This window comes from Aedes albopictus, chromosome 2, assembly GCF_035046485.1.
Source record: "Aedes albopictus strain Foshan chromosome 2, AalbF5, whole genome shotgun sequence".
NCBI classification, from domain to species: Eukaryota; Metazoa; Arthropoda; class Insecta; order Diptera; family Culicidae; genus Aedes; species Aedes albopictus.
In genome coordinates this window covers 280,878,894-280,895,114 of record NC_085137.1, presented here as the reverse complement: position 1 = coordinate 280,895,114, position 16,221 = coordinate 280,878,894, and the positions used below count along the sequence as shown (strand labels likewise).

The 16,221-nt window shown below is 38.7% G+C and overlaps 1 protein-coding gene across 12 annotated transcripts in view; it reads right to left on the bottom strand.

The window, feature by feature from the left end:
* Positions 1–16,221, bottom strand: part of LOC109415006 (cell adhesion molecule Dscam2) — a 200,053-nt gene that overhangs the window by 50,039 nt on the left and 133,793 nt on the right. For 11 of the 12 annotated variants that reach the window (XM_062851903.1, XM_062851905.1, XM_062851906.1 and 8 more), the window contains one exon: positions 15,135–15,509. The exons of the other annotated variant lie outside the window; for it this stretch is intronic. In XM_062851903.1, coding sequence (XP_062707887.1) covers positions 15,135–15,509 — 375 coding nt within the window. The remainder of the gene's footprint in view (positions 1–15,134; positions 15,510–16,221) is intronic. 12 annotated transcript variants of the gene reach the window in all.

Genomic DNA, 16,221 nt, shown 5'->3' with positions numbered 1-16,221 from the left:
ATTATTAGTAAAATTGCGAAAAAATCCACAGCTCAGGTGAGATTTGAACTCACGACCCTTATACGCTAGACAAGTGCTTTTCCAACTAAGCTACCGAGCCAATTAATGACACGGCATTTTGGTTGGTACAAGGTAATTCCAATCTCATCGATCATGCTTCATCTTTCCCTTAAATTTCACCGCAAATATATCCATCTCTTATGTACACATGCATGAAGAGCGATGCGATTTATTTACTGTTGAAACTGTTTGCCTAACTTTCAGGCGTCTCTTCATCACCGACTGTGGTGAGGAAGAACAATTGAAACCTGGTAGGCGACCAACGTGTCGTTCGCACTCTTTCATATACGACAGATTACTACAGAAGAGGTAGAAGCTCGAATATGACTTAAGGGCAAAGTCTTCGGTATACCAATCCGTGTGGCCAATTAATGATTTTTTAATGAAACTCAACGTACATATGTACAGATGGAAATATTATTAGTAAAATTGCGAAAAAATCCACAGCTCAGGTGAGATTTGAACTCACGACCCTTATACGCTAGACAAGTGCTTTTCCAACTAAGCTACCGAGCCAATTAATGACACGGCATTTTGGTTGGTACAAGGTAATTCCAATCTCATCGATCATGCTTCATCTTTCCCTTAAATTTCACCGCAAATATATCCATCTCTTATGTACACATGCATGAGGAGCGATGCGATTTATTTACTGTTGAAACTGTTTGCCTAACTTTCAGGCGTCTCTTCATCACCGACTGTGGTGAGGAAGAACAATTGAAACCTGGTAGGCGACCAACGTGTCGTTCGCACTCTTTCATATACGACAGATTACTACAGAAGAGGTAGAAGCTCGAATATGACTTAAGGGCAAAGTCTTCGGTATACCAATCCGTGTGGCCAATTAATGATTTTTTAATGAAACTCAACGTACATATGTACAGATGGAAATATTATTAGTAAAATTGCGAAAAAATCCACAGCTCAGGTGAGATTTGAACTCACGACCCTTATACGCTAGACAAGTGCTTTTCCAACTAAGCTACCGAGCCAATTAATGACACGGCATTTTGGTTGGTACAAGGTAATTCCAATCTCATCGATCATGCTTCATCTTTCCCTTAAATTTCACCGCAAATATATCCATCTCTTATGTACACATGCATGAAGAGCGATGCGATTTATTTACTGTTGAAACTGTTTGCCTAACTTTCAGGCGTCTCTTCATCACCGACTGTGGTGAGGAAGAACAATTGAAACCTGGTAGGCGACCAACGTGTCGTTCGCACTCTTTCATATACGACAGATTACTACAGAAGAGGTAGAAGCTCGAATATGACTTAAGGGCAAAGTCTTCGGTATACCAATCCGTGTGGCCAATTAATGATTTTTTAATGAAACTCAACGTACATATGTACAGATGGAAATATTATTAGTAAAATTGCGAAAAAATCCACAGCTCAGGTGAGATTTGAACTCACGACCCTTATACGCTAGACAAGTGCTTTTCCAACTAAGCTACCGAGCCAATTAATGACACGGCATTTTGGTTGGTACAAGGTAATTCCAATCTCATCGATCATGCTTCATCTTTCCCTTAAATTTCACCGCAAATATATCCATCTCTTATGTACACATGCATGAAGAGCGATGCGATTTATTTACTGTTGAAACTGTTTGCCTAACTTTCAGGCGTCTCTTCATCACCGACTGTGGTGAGGAAGAACAATTGAAACCTGGTAGGCGACCAACGTGTCGTTCGCACTCTTTCATATACGACAGATTACTACAGAAGAGGTAGAAGCTCGAATATGACTTAAGGGCAAAGTCTTCGGTATACCAATCCGTGTGGCCAATTAATGATTTTTTAATGAAACTCAACGTACATATGTACAGATGGAAATATTATTAGTAAAATTGCGAAAAAATCCACAGCTCAGGTGAGATTTGAACTCACGACCCTTATACGCTAGACAAGTGCTTTTCCAACTAAGCTACCGAGCCAATTAATGACACGGCATTTTGGTTGGTACAAGGTAATTCCAATCTCATCGATCATGCTTCATCTTTCCCTTAAATTTCACCGCAAATATATCCATCTCTTATGTACACATGCATGAAGAGCGATGCGATTTATTTACTGTTGAAACTGTTTGCCTAACTTTCAGGCGTCTCTTCATCACCGACTGTGGTGAGGAAGAACAATTGAAACCTGGTAGGCGACCAACGTGTCGTTCGCACTCTTTCATATACGACAGATTACTACAGAAGAGGTAGAAGCTCGAATATGACTTAAGGGCAAAGTCTTCGGTATACCAATCCGTGTGGCCAATTAATGATTTTTTAATGAAACTCAACGTACATATGTACAGATGGAAATATTATTAGTAAAATTGCGAAAAAATCCACAGCTCAGGTGAGATTTGAACTCACGACCCTTATACGCTAGACAAGTGCTTTTCCAACTAAGCTACCGAGCCAATTAATGACACGGCATTTTGGTTGGTACAAGGTAATTCCAATCTCATCGATCATGCTTCATCTTTCCCTTAAATTTCACCGCAAATATATCCATCTCTTATGTACACATGCATGAAGAGCGATGCGATTTATTTACTGTTGAAACTGTTTGCCTAACTTTCAGGCGTCTCTTCATCACCGACTGTGGTGAGGAAGAACAATTGAAACCTGGTAGGCGACCAACGTGTCGTTCGCACTCTTTCATATACGACAGATTACTACAGAAGAGGTAGAAGCTCGAATATGACTTAAGGGCAAAGTCTTCGGTATACCAATCCGTGTGGCCAATTAATGATTTTTTAATGAAACTCAACGTACATATGTACAGATGGAAATATTATTAGTAAAATTGCGAAAAAATCCACAGCTCAGGTGAGATTTGAACTCACGACCCTTATACGCTAGACAAGTGCTTTTCCAACTAAGCTACCGAGCCAATTAATGACACGGCATTTTGGTTGGTACAAGGTAATTCCAATCTCATCGATCATGCTTCATCTTTCCCTTAAATTTCACCGCAAATATATCCATCTCTTATGTACACATGCATGAAGAGCGATGCGATTTATTTACTGTTGAAACTGTTTGCCTAACTTTCAGGCGTCTCTTCATCACCGACTGTGGTGAGGAAGAACAATTGAAACCTGGTAGGCGACCAACGTGTCGTTCGCACTCTTTCATATACGACAGATTACTACAGAAGAGGTAGAAGTTCGAATATGACTTAAGGGCAAAGTCTTCGGTATACCAATCCAGATGAAGCATGATCGATGAGATTGGAATTACCTTGTACCAACCAAAATGCCGTGTCATTAATTGGCTCGGTAGCTTAGTTGGAAAAGCACTTGTCTAGCGTATAAGGGTCGTGAGTTCAAATCTCACCTGAGCTGTGGATTTTTTCGCAATTTTACTAATAATATTTCCATCTGTACATATGTACGTTGAGTTTCATTAAAAAATCATTAATTGGCCACACGGATTGGTATACCGAAGACTTTGCCCTTAAGTCATATTCGAGCTTCTACCTCTTCTGTAGTAATCTGTCGTATATGAAAGAGTGCGAACGACACGTTGGTCGCCTACCAGGTTTCAATTGTTCTTCCTCACCACAGTCGGTGATGAAGAGACGCCTGAAAGTTAGGCAAACAGTTTCAACAGTAAATAAATCGCATCGCTCTTCATGCATGTGTACATAAGAGATGGATATATTTGCGGTGAAATTTAAGGGAAAGATGAAGCATGATCGATGAGATTGGAATTACCTTGTACCAACCAAAATGCCGTGTCATTAATTGGCTCGGTAGCTTAGTTGGAAAAGCACTTGTCTAGCGTATAAGGGTCGTGAGTTCAAATCTCACCTGAGCTGTGGATTTTTTCGCAATTTTACTAATAATATTTCCATCTGTACATATGTACGTTGAGTTTCATTAAAAAATCATTAATTGGCCACACGGATTGGTATACCGAAGACTTTGCCCTTAAGTCATATTCGAGCTTCTACCTCTTCTGTAGTAATCTGTCGTATATGAAAGAGTGCGAACGACACGTTGGTCGCCTACCAGGTTTCAATTGTTCTTCCTCACCACAGTCGGTGATGAAGAGACGCCTGAAAGTTAGGCAAACAGTTTCAACAGTAAATAAATCGCATCGCTCTTCATGCATGTGTACATAAGAGATGGATATATTTGCGGTGAAATTTAAGGGAAAGATGAAGCATGATCGATGAGATTGGAATTACCTTGTACCAACCAAAATGCCGTGTCATTAATTGGCTCGGTAGCTTAGTTGGAAAAGCACTTGTCTAGCGTATAAGGGTCGTGAGTTCAAATCTCACCTGAGCTGTGGATTTTTTCGCAATTTTACTAATAATATTTCCATCTGTACATATGTACGTTGAGTTTCATTAAAAAATCATTAATTGGCCACACGGATTGGTATACCGAAGACTTTGCCCTTAAGTCATATTCGAGCTTCTACCTCTTCTGTAGTAATCTGTCGTATATGAAAGAGTGCGAACGACACGTTGGTCGCCTACCAGGTTTCAATTGTTCTTCCTCACCACAGTCGGTGATGAAGAGACGCCTGAAAGTTAGGCAAACAGTTTCAACAGTAAATAAATCGCATCGCTCTTCATGCATGTGTACATAAGAGATGGATATATTTGCGGTGAAATTTAAGGGAAAGATGAAGCATGATCGATGAGATTGGAATTACCTTGTACCAACCAAAATGCCGTGTCATTAATTGGCTCGGTAGCTTAGTTGGAAAAGCACTTGTCTAGCGTATAAGGGTCGTGAGTTCAAATCTCACCTGAGCTGTGGATTTTTTCGCAATTTTACTAATAATATTTCCATCTGTACATATGTACGTTGAGTTTCATTAAAAAATCATTAATTGGCCACACGGATTGGTATACCGAAGACTTTGCCCTTAAGTCATATTCGAGCTTCTACCTCTTCTGTAGTAATCTGTCGTATATGAAAGAGTGCGAACGACACGTTGGTCGCCTACCAGGTTTCAATTGTTCTTCCTCACCACAGTCGGTGATGAAGAGACGCCTGAAAGTTAGGCAAACAGTTTCAACAGTAAATAAATCGCATCGCTCTTCATGCATGTGTACATAAGAGATGGATATATTTGCGGTGAAATTTAAGGGAAAGATGAAGCATGATCGATGAGATTGGAATTACCTTGTACCAACCAAAATGCCGTGTCATTAATTGGCTCGGTAGCTTAGTTGGAAAAGCACTTGTCTAGCGTATAAGGGTCGTGAGTTCAAATCTCACCTGAGCTGTGGATTTTTTCGCAATTTTACTAATAATATTTCCATCTGTACATATGTACGTTGAGTTTCATTAAAAAATCATTAATTGGCCACACGGATTGGTATACCGAAGACTTTGCCCTTAAGTCATATTCGAGCTTCTACCTCTTCTGTAGTAATCTGTCGTATATGAAAGAGTGCGAACGACACGTTGGTCGCCTACCAGGTTTCAATTGTTCTTCCTCACCACAGTCGGTGATGAAGAGACGCCTGAAAGTTAGGCAAACAGTTTCAACAGTAAATAAATCGCATCGCTCTTCATGCATGTGTACATAAGAGATGGATATATTTGCGGTGAAATTTAAGGGAAAGATGAAGCATGATCGATGAGATTGGAATTACCTTGTACCAACCAAAATGCCGTGTCATTAATTGGCTCGGTAGCTTAGTTGGAAAAGCACTTGTCTAGCGTATAAGGGTCGTGAGTTCAAATCTCACCTGAGCTGTGGATTTTTTCGCAATTTTACTAATAATATTTCCATCTGTACATATGTACGTTGAGTTTCATTAAAAAATCATTAATTGGCCACACGGATTGGTATACCGAAGACTTTGCCCTTAAGTCATATTCGAGCTTCTACCTCTTCTGTAGTAATCTGTCGTATATGAAAGAGTGCGAACGACACGTTGGTCGCCTACCAGGTTTCAATTGTTCTTCCTCACCACAGTCGGTGATGAAGAGACGCCTGAAAGTTAGGCAAACAGTTTCAACAGTAAATAAATCGCATCGCTCTTCATGCATGTGTACATAAGAGATGGATATATTTGCGGTGAAATTTAAGGGAAAGATGAAGCATGATCGATGAGATTGGAATTACCTTGTACCAACCAAAATGCCGTGTCATTAATTGGCTCGGTAGCTTAGTTGGAAAAGCACTTGTCTAGCGTATAAGGGTCGTGAGTTCAAATCTCACCTGAGCTGTGGATTTTTTCGCAATTTTACTAATAATATTTCCATCTGTACATATGTACGTTGAGTTTCATTAAAAAATCATTAATTGGCCACACGGATTGGTATACCGAAGACTTTGCCCTTAAGTCATATTCGAGCTTCTACCTCTTCTGTAGTAATCTGTCGTATATGAAAGAGTGCGAACGACACGTTGGTCGCCTACCAGGTTTCAATTGTTCTTCCTCACCACAGTCGGTGATGAAGAGACGCCTGAAAGTTAGGCAAACAGTTTCAACAGTAAATAAATCGCATCGCTCTTCATGCATGTGTACATAAGAGATGGATATATTTGCGGTGAAATTTAAGGGAAAGATGAAGCATGATCGATGAGATTGGAATTACCTTGTACCAACCAAAATGCCGTGTCATTAATTGGCTCGGTAGCTTAGTTGGAAAAGCACTTGTCTAGCGTATAAGGGTCGTGAGTTCAAATCTCACCTGAGCTGTGGATTTTTTCGCAATTTTACTAATAATATTTCCATCTGTACATATGTACGTTGAGTTTCATTAAAAAATCATTAATTGGCCACACGGATTGGTATACCGAAGACTTTGCCCTTAAGTCATATTCGAGCTTCTACCTCTTCTGTAGTAATCTGTCGTATATGAAAGAGTGCGAACGACACGTTGGTCGCCTACCAGGTTTCAATTGTTCTTCCTCACCACAGTCGGTGATGAAGAGACGCCTGAAAGTTAGGCAAACAGTTTCAACAGTAAATAAATCGCATCGCTCTTCATGCATGTGTACATAAGAGATGGATATATTTGCGGTGAAATTTAAGGGAAAGATGAAGCATGATCGATGAGATTGGAATTACCTTGTACCAACCAAAATGCCGTGTCATTAATTGGCTCGGTAGCTTAGTTGGAAAAGCACTTGTCTAGCGTATAAGGGTCGTGAGTTCAAATCTCACCTGAGCTGTGGATTTTTTCGCAATTTTACTAATAATATTTCCATCTGTACATATGTACGTTGAGTTTCATTAAAAAATCATTAATTGGCCACACGGATTGGTATACCGAAGACTTTGCCCTTAAGTCATATTCGAGCTTCTACCTCTTCTGTAGTAATCTGTCGTATATGAAAGAGTGCGAACGACACGTTGGTCGCCTACCAGGTTTCAATTGTTCTTCCTCACCACAGTCGGTGATGAAGAGACGCCTGAAAGTTAGGCAAACAGTTTCAACAGTAAATAAATCGCATCGCTCTTCATGCATGTGTACATAAGAGATGGATATATTTGCGGTGAAATTTAAGGGAAAGATGAAGCATGATCGATGAGATTGGAATTACCTTGTACCAACCAAAATGCCGTGTCATTAATTGGCTCGGTAGCTTAGTTGGAAAAGCACTTGTCTAGCGTATAAGGGTCGTGAGTTCAAATCTCACCTGAGCTGTGGATTTTTTCGCAATTTTACTAATAATATTTCCATCTGTACATATGTACGTTGAGTTTCATTAAAAAATCATTAATTGGCCACACGGATTGGTATACCGAAGACTTTGCCCTTAAGTCATATTCGAGCTTCTACCTCTTCTGTAGTAATCTGTCGTATATGAAAGAGTGCGAACGACACGTTGGTCGCCTACCAGGTTTCAATTGTTCTTCCTCACCACAGTCGGTGATGAAGAGACGCCTGAAAGTTAGGCAAACAGTTTCAACAGTAAATAAATCGCATCGCTCTTCATGCATGTGTACATAAGAGATGGATATATTTGCGGTGAAATTTAAGGGAAAGATGAAGCATGATCGATGAGATTGGAATTACCTTGTACCAACCAAAATGCCGTGTCATTAATTGGCTCGGTAGCTTAGTTGGAAAAGCACTTGTCTAGCGTATAAGGGTCGTGAGTTCAAATCTCACCTGAGCTGTGGATTTTTTCGCAATTTTACTAATAATATTTCCATCTGTACATATGTACGTTGAGTTTCATTAAAAAATCATTAAAAAATGAATGTTTTGTAGAAGAACATTTCTCGCATTTATCACGTTTTTCACGAGTAAACTATCAAAAAAGGTAAAAAAGGGGTACATTTTCAGGCACTTTTTACATAAAAGTCAAAATTTCAGCACTTAAATGACTTTTTATCAATTACCTGTCCAAAGAGCATTAAAAGACAAAGCTTTAGGCTTTCTATCCATGCGCTAAGATTGATTATAAGGTTCGTAGTTTCTGAGTTAGAGATGTTTAAAGATGGGGTAATTTAATTACACTAATTTTTGAATAACTCACTTAGCAGTGATTTTCGGACCTATCTGTAGAACAATTTTTTGCTGCAAATATGGTCTACTTTCACCTCCTTTCGGGTGTAACACGAATTACCAGTCACCCTATATATATCCTAGTGATCGTGTCAAATACTTAGGATTGATTCTGGATGCCAAACTGAACTGGAATGCTCAAATTGAGTCCGTGATCGGTGCGTTCTGGTTATGCTCCAAAACTATTGGCAGGAAGTGTGGCTTGAAACCAAAAATGATAATGTGGATTTGTGACATATACTTCGTTTGTCTGCTGGCCAAAAACAAAAGAGGCTACCACGCGGGCCTGTCCATAAACTACGTAGACTCTTGGGGGGGGGGGGGGGGGGGGGGGGGGGGGGGGGGGGGTACGGGGGGGTCTGGCCAAACTCTACGCTCCATACAAATTTCGAAAATTGTGTATGAATTTAAGTCTACGAGGGGGAGGGGGGGTTCTGAGATGGCCAAAAATGAGCCTACGTAGTTTATGGACAGCACCCATACAAAGCTTGCGAAAATTCAACGTCTTGCGTCCATTGCTGTTACAGGAGCGATGCACAGCACTCCATCAAACGCTTTAGATGCGATTTTCGATTTGCTACCTTTGTACGAGTACCTACGTGCAATTAGAAGTAGAAAAGGAATTGCTGAGACTTGAACGAGTTCAAAAGTTTATGCCAGGTGATCTTGTAGGTCACTTGAGCATTTCACAATACTTCCAAAATAGGCCAGTAATGAAAATGATTAAAGACTGGATGAAACCTGTGGAGAGCCATGATGTTCCCTACAAGTTGCACGAAACAACTCGTGCAGATTGGGAAGTCGGAGGTCCACGCTATGTCTGTACCAGCAGATTATAAAAATTGAATGTACATCGGATTTTTTTTTTCCGTAGAACATCAGTTGAAAAGTTGAAAAAAAATCACGGGGCACCCTCTAGAATCGTGTCTTTGGATGAGAAGAGCAATCTGTGAAAATTTCAGTTCAATCGGTTTAAAACTGAGCTGGCGCAAATGAGTTGAAGGTTTGTATGGGATCTTCAGTCCAAATATATGGGAAATTGAATGACCTATAGTCTCTCACTCAGTACGCCGGTTCAGCGAGTTCGATTTAGCTCTGAATGGACTACCCGCTTTGCGCGCAGCCACAGTTGATCAGCTCTAGCGTGCGCAGCTTTTTCTTTTTTCTCACTCACTCTCGTAAACAAACACGCGAAAGAAGCAGATAATAGAGGGGGCACGTTGCCCCCTCTTTTATCTCGCTCTTTCTTGCGTTCAACGAAATGAACGAGCGAGAAAAAAGAAAAGGCTGCGCACGCAAGTGTTGATCAGCAGGAGTAAATCAATTTAATTTTGTATGGCGAAATGCATCTAAACTTGAATTACTTGAAATACAAAGCTTTTCCCGAAAAAAATATTTGGTAGGCTTAATAGTGGTCACCATTGTGCACAACCACTACCAAATATTTTTTCGAATAATGTGTTCCACTTTGAAGAATTTGCCTTTAGATGGTATTCGCCATACAATATTTTTGCGATTTACTTTTAGCGATTTTTCGCGCATAGAAGCTAGCGCCACATTGGTCGATGCGGAGAGTAGGAAAACAGCCGATGTAGTTAATTCATTGAAAGAATGGCAGTTGATACTCTAAGGAACAACTTTGTAGAAGACCATAATATGATAAAACTTAATTTAGTTGCGGTTTCAGCTAACGAAAGCAGGATGAGGACATCTTCCCCTGTTTACTCTCGGTTGTTACATGCAGCACGTGTTTGTCGGTCGAAGCTTGCGCGCTACTTCATAGGCAGCTATGTAATTCTTCATTATTTCGATACCCGCCCACGTGCGTGAGCAATGAATGAATTAACTACACCGGCTGTTTTCCTACTCTCCGGATCGACCAATGTGGCGCTAGCTTCTATGCGCGAAAAATCGCTAAAAGTAAATCGCAAAAATATTGTATGGTGAATACCATCTAAAGGCAAATTCTTCAAAGTGGAACACATTATTCGAAAAAATATTTGGTAGTGGTTGTGCACAATGGTGACCACTATTAAGCCTACCAAATATTTTTTCGGGAAAAGCTTTGTATTTCAAGTAATTCAAGTTTAGATGCATTTCGCCATACAAAATCGAATTGATTTACTCCTGCTGATCAACTGTGGCTGCGCGCAAAGCGGGTAGTCCATTAACTATATCGGCTGTTTTCCTACTCTCCGCATCGACCAATGTGGCGCTAGCTTCTATGCGCGAAAAATCGCTAAAAGTAAATCGCAAAAATATTGTATGGCGAATAGCATCTAAAGGCAAATTTACCGAAGTGGAATAAATTATTCCAAAAAATATTTGGTAGTGGTTGTGCACAATGGTGACTACTATTAAGCCTACCAATTATTTTTTCAGTAAAAGCTTTCTATTTCAAGTAATGGACTACCAGCTTGGTGCGCGCCCACAGTTGATCAGCAGGAGTAAATCCATTTTATTTTATATGGCGAAAAGCATCTAAACTCGAATTTCTCGAAATGACAAGCTTTTACCGCAAAATTATTTGGTAGGCACCAAACCGGTCATCATTGTGCACAACCACTACCAAATATTTTTTCGAATAATGTGTTCCACTTCGAGAAATACGCCTTTAGATGCTATTCGCCATACAATATTTTTTCGGTTTACTTTTAGCGATTTTTCGTGCATAGAAGCTAGCGCCACATCGGTCAATGCGGAGAGTAGGAAAACAGCCAAAGCATTTAATTCATTCAAGTTTAGATGCATTTCGCCATGCATAATTAAATGAATTAATTACATCGGCTGTTTTCCTACTCTCCGCATCGACCAATGTGGCGCTAGCTTCTATGCGCGAAAAATCGCTAAAAGTAAATCGCAAAAATATTGTATGGCGAATAGCATCTAAAGGCAAATTTATCGAAGTGGAATACATTATTCGAAAAAATATTTGGTAGTGGTTGTGCACAATGGTGACTACTATTAAGCCTACCAAATATTTTTTCGGGAAAAGCTTTCTATTTCAAGTAATTCAAGTTTAGATGCTTTTCACCATACGAAATAAAATGGATTTACTCCTGCTGATCAACTGTGGGTGTGCGCCAAGCGGGTAGTCCATTGATTTACTCCTGCTGATCAGCCAGCAAGAGATGTTTCGGCAGCGACGCCAGCGACATTCTTCCTCTATAGTTTATTAACTCTATTGGAAAAAGTGATTGATTTATTACCGATAAGTGATCCAACGAACGGCTTTTTATTTTGTTTTATCTGTTCGAAACTTGAGCTCTACATTATAGGCGGCTATGTTGTCCTTCATTTCAATGGACTACCCGCTTTGCGCGCAGCCACAGTTGATCAGCAGGAGTAAATCAATTTAATTTTGTATGGCGAAATGCATCTAAACTTGAATTACTTGAAATACAAAGCTTTTCCCGAAAAAATATTTGGTAGGCTCAATAGTGGTCACCGTTATGCACAACCACTACCAAATATTTTTTCGAATAATGTGTTCCACTTTGAAGGATTTGCCTTTAGATGGTATTCGCCATACAATATTTTTGCGATTTACTTTTAGCGATTTTTCACGCATAGAAGCTAGCGCCACATGGGTCGATGCGGAGAGTAGGAAAACAGCCGATGTAGTTAATTCATTTTATTTTGTATGGTGAAAAGCATCTATACTTGAATTACTTGAAATAGAAAGCTTTTACTGAAAAAATATTTGGTAGGCTTAATAGTAGTCACCATTGTGCACAACCACTACCAAATATTTTTTCGAATAATGTATTCCACTTCGATAAACTTGCCTTTAAATGCTATTCGCCATACAATATTTTTGCAATTTACTTTTAGCGATTTTTCGCGCATAGAAGCTAGCGCCACATTGGTCGATGCGGAGAGTAGGAAAACAGCCGATGTAGTTAATGGACTACTAACTTGGCGCACGCCCATAGTTGATCAGCAGGAGTAAATCCATTTTATTTTGTGTGGTGAAAAGCATCTTAACTTTAATTACTTGAAATAGAAAGCTTTTGCTGAAAAAATAATCGGTAGGCTTAATAGTTGTCACCATTGTGCACAACCACTACCAAATATTTCTTCGAATAATGTATTCCACTTCGATAGATTTGCCTTTAGATGCTTTTCGCCATACAATATTTTTGCGATTTACTTTAAGCGACTTTTCGCGCATAGAAGCTAGCGCCACATTAGTCGATGCGGAGACTAGGAAAACATTATCATTTTTGGTTTCAAGCCACACTTCCTGCCAATAGTTTTGGAGCATAACCAGAACGCACCGATCACGGACTCAATTTGAGCATTCCAGTTCAGTTTGGCATCCAGAATCAATGAATTAACTACATCGGCTGTTTTCCTACTCTCCGCATCGACCAATGTGGCACTAGCTTCTATGCGCGAAAAATCGCTAAAAGTAAATCGCAAAAATATTGTATGGCGAATAGCATCTAAAGGCAAATTCTCCAAAGGGGAACCCATTATTCGAAAAAATATTTGGTAGTGGTTGTGCACAATGGTGACCACTATTAAGCCTACCAAATATTTTTTCGGGAAAAGCATTGTATTTCAAGTAATTCTAGTTAAGATGCATTTCGCCATACAAAATTAAATTGATTTACTCCTGCTGATCAACTGTGGCTGCGCGAAAAGCGGGTAGTCCATTCTAAGTATTTGACACGATCACTAGAATCACTAGAATATATATATATATATATATACTAGAATATATATATATATATATATATATATATATATATATATATCTATATATATCTATATATATAAAAATGAGTTTGACTTCCCTTTGAGGCAACAAAAGTCACGAACGGCTGAACCGATCAGAATGAATCTTGCACGGTTCGGTTCGTATTGGTGTTGGCTGTGTTTATATGTACAAAAAGTTACGAAAATCAACTAGAAAAGTAAGAAAATTGATAAAGTACTGATTTTCGTGAGCTGGGAAGGAAATCAACACGATTGAATTGAAACCAATCTAGAGTGCGGTGACGTTATAACATCAACAGTTGTCAAACCACCACAAGACGGCAAGACAAAGTTTGCCGGGACAGCTAGTATATATATATATATATATATATATATATATATATATAAGGCCTGTCCACCTTTTCATAAATGTTCTCTGTTTCTCAAGTCCACCCCCATATTTTGATTGGCATCCTAAAAGAAGAAACTGGTCAAAATTTCAGCCAAATCCATTGAAATTAAGAGGTGCATCAAATCAATTTTGTGTTTTTCGACTATTTTTAAACTTCAAAAAATCATAACTACACTAAAACTTGTCAAAACTTAATTCTTTCGGCAGAAATTGAAAGCTATACTTGTTTGCTACAACTTCTCCGAACAACGTGTGCCAATAAAATTGAAGGAAACATGTGTACGTAATAAGTTTGATATTTTAAAATGGCATCATATTCTCTCATGTTTTTGGTTATTTGCTTCTTTGACAACAATGCTACACGGTGTCAAAATTTTGATTATTATCGAACTTTCATGTACCTCGGATTCTTCTTCATAGAATGTTAGAATTTCGGCTATAATGTATAAATGCAAAATTTGAAAATATTCTATCGGGGAAAATTTGAGTTAGGTGAGTTTTTGGCTATTTTCCATACTAAAAATCAATAACTACTATTTTAGTCCAAAAAACGTCCCATACAAAATGTATGGAAAAATTTTCGCCGATGAAATATTTTCTATGTTAAGTTTAAATGAGTGCAACCATCTTTTGTGAACGTAATCTGTTGTTCACAAAAATTTTCTTTTTGATTTACATCGTCAAAGGGTAAAAATCAACTATGGCGAGTAATTGGTACTATAGCCATAATGGACCACCCGCTTTGCGCGCAGCCACAGTTGATCAGCAGGAGTAAATCAATTTAATTTTGTATGGCGAAATGCATCTAAACTTGAATTACTTGAAATACAAAGCTTTTCCCGAAAAAATATTTGGTAGGCTTAATAGTGGTCACCATTGTGCACAACCAGTACCAAATATTTTTTCGAATAATGTGTTCCACTTTGAAGAATTTGCCTTTAGATGGTATTCGCCATACAATATTTTTGCGATTTACTTTTAGCGATTTTTCGCGCATAGAAGCTAGCGCCACATTGGTCGATGCGGAGAGTAGGAAAACAGCCGATGTAGGTAATTCATTGTTTAGGTTTGTGAAATAAAAACATTTGACTTAAAAATGATTAGCAAGTTACAACGCATAGTATTACATCAGTTTAAGAATATGTATATTATTCAAAGATGCCAAAGATAATAGTTTGTTTAAAAATAGAACAAAAATAAAAAGTCTCGCGCTTAGTATCATACGGGCGTATCTACAATGATCGATTTCTCTTCGTCGACTTTCTCTTCGATCAATAACTTGATCGGTAATTATTTATCCGTCCTGTACCGAAAAACATCAAGAGATCATCCGAACACTGATTGTATTTCCCGGAAAACCCCAAAGAGAAAATCGATTAAGAGAAAGCGATCATTGTAGATACGCCTGTATGATACTAATCGCGAGAAGTGTACGTATAGTAGTATATAATACTTACTTCTGAACTTCGTTTATTTTTGACAATGTTAGGTTAACTACCGATTGGTTTTCCCATGATGTATCCAGTTTCGATCCTAAATAATCTTTCACCATACGTAATGGTTGATACTGAACAAGGTAACTGAGCACCGGTGACATTCCATCGTAAGGCCGTTTCCAAGATAATCTAATTCTTCTACTTCCCACTTCCAGTACTTCTAAATCCGATGGTGCATCAGGCCTTTCCTGTACGGCGAGGTATATTACATGCTCGCTGGAACCATAGGAGTTATCAGCTGCACAAATGTATTTACCAGAATCGTATCGTTCCGTATGGCTTATGGATAATTGAGACCGTACACCATTTTCCACTTTCATTTGAACAATGCTGTACCTACAATGGAAGTAGAGTAATCAAATTCATACACGAGCACAACCAGTGTTGAGAATACTCACTTGCAAGAGTGATACTACTTGCTTCTATATCAGTCCAGGAGCATGCTATCAAAAAATGATGTTTGAAAGGCTTTTAGATTGTAGTTTAATCTAAAAGCTGCCGCATAAAGTAAAGATCGCAGACGCATACCAAAGTTGTGAGAGAGCTGTGAGTACAAGGTGAGTAAAATTCGTGTAATTCATACTCACCTTGTGCTCACAGCTCTCTCACGGTTTTATTATGCGTTTGCTAAAGGTTGCAAACGTTGTTATTCGGCAAACTTTTAGATTTCACTTCAATCTAAAAATCCTTCAAACACCATTTTTTGATAGCATGATTCTGGACTGAGATAGAAGCAAGTGAGTATAACTTTTCGCAAGTGAGTATTCCCAACACTGAGCACAACTATGTTCTTATTGAAATGAAAAACAAAATATGCTTATGATTTTTCATGCACAATTATTGTTGGTTTCATATTTTATGTCTAATTCAATTGTTTTCAAAATATCAAAGGTAATTCAAAACAAGTTTGTAACCATGGGCACAGAGAACAGACATTTAAGCTCGAAAAAATATACGTCGAAAGCGTGTGTAAAGGATTTAAATTTAAGTGTACCTCAACGCCATCAACGGAGACTGCCCCATTTATAAAATCGATTTGACCACAGAA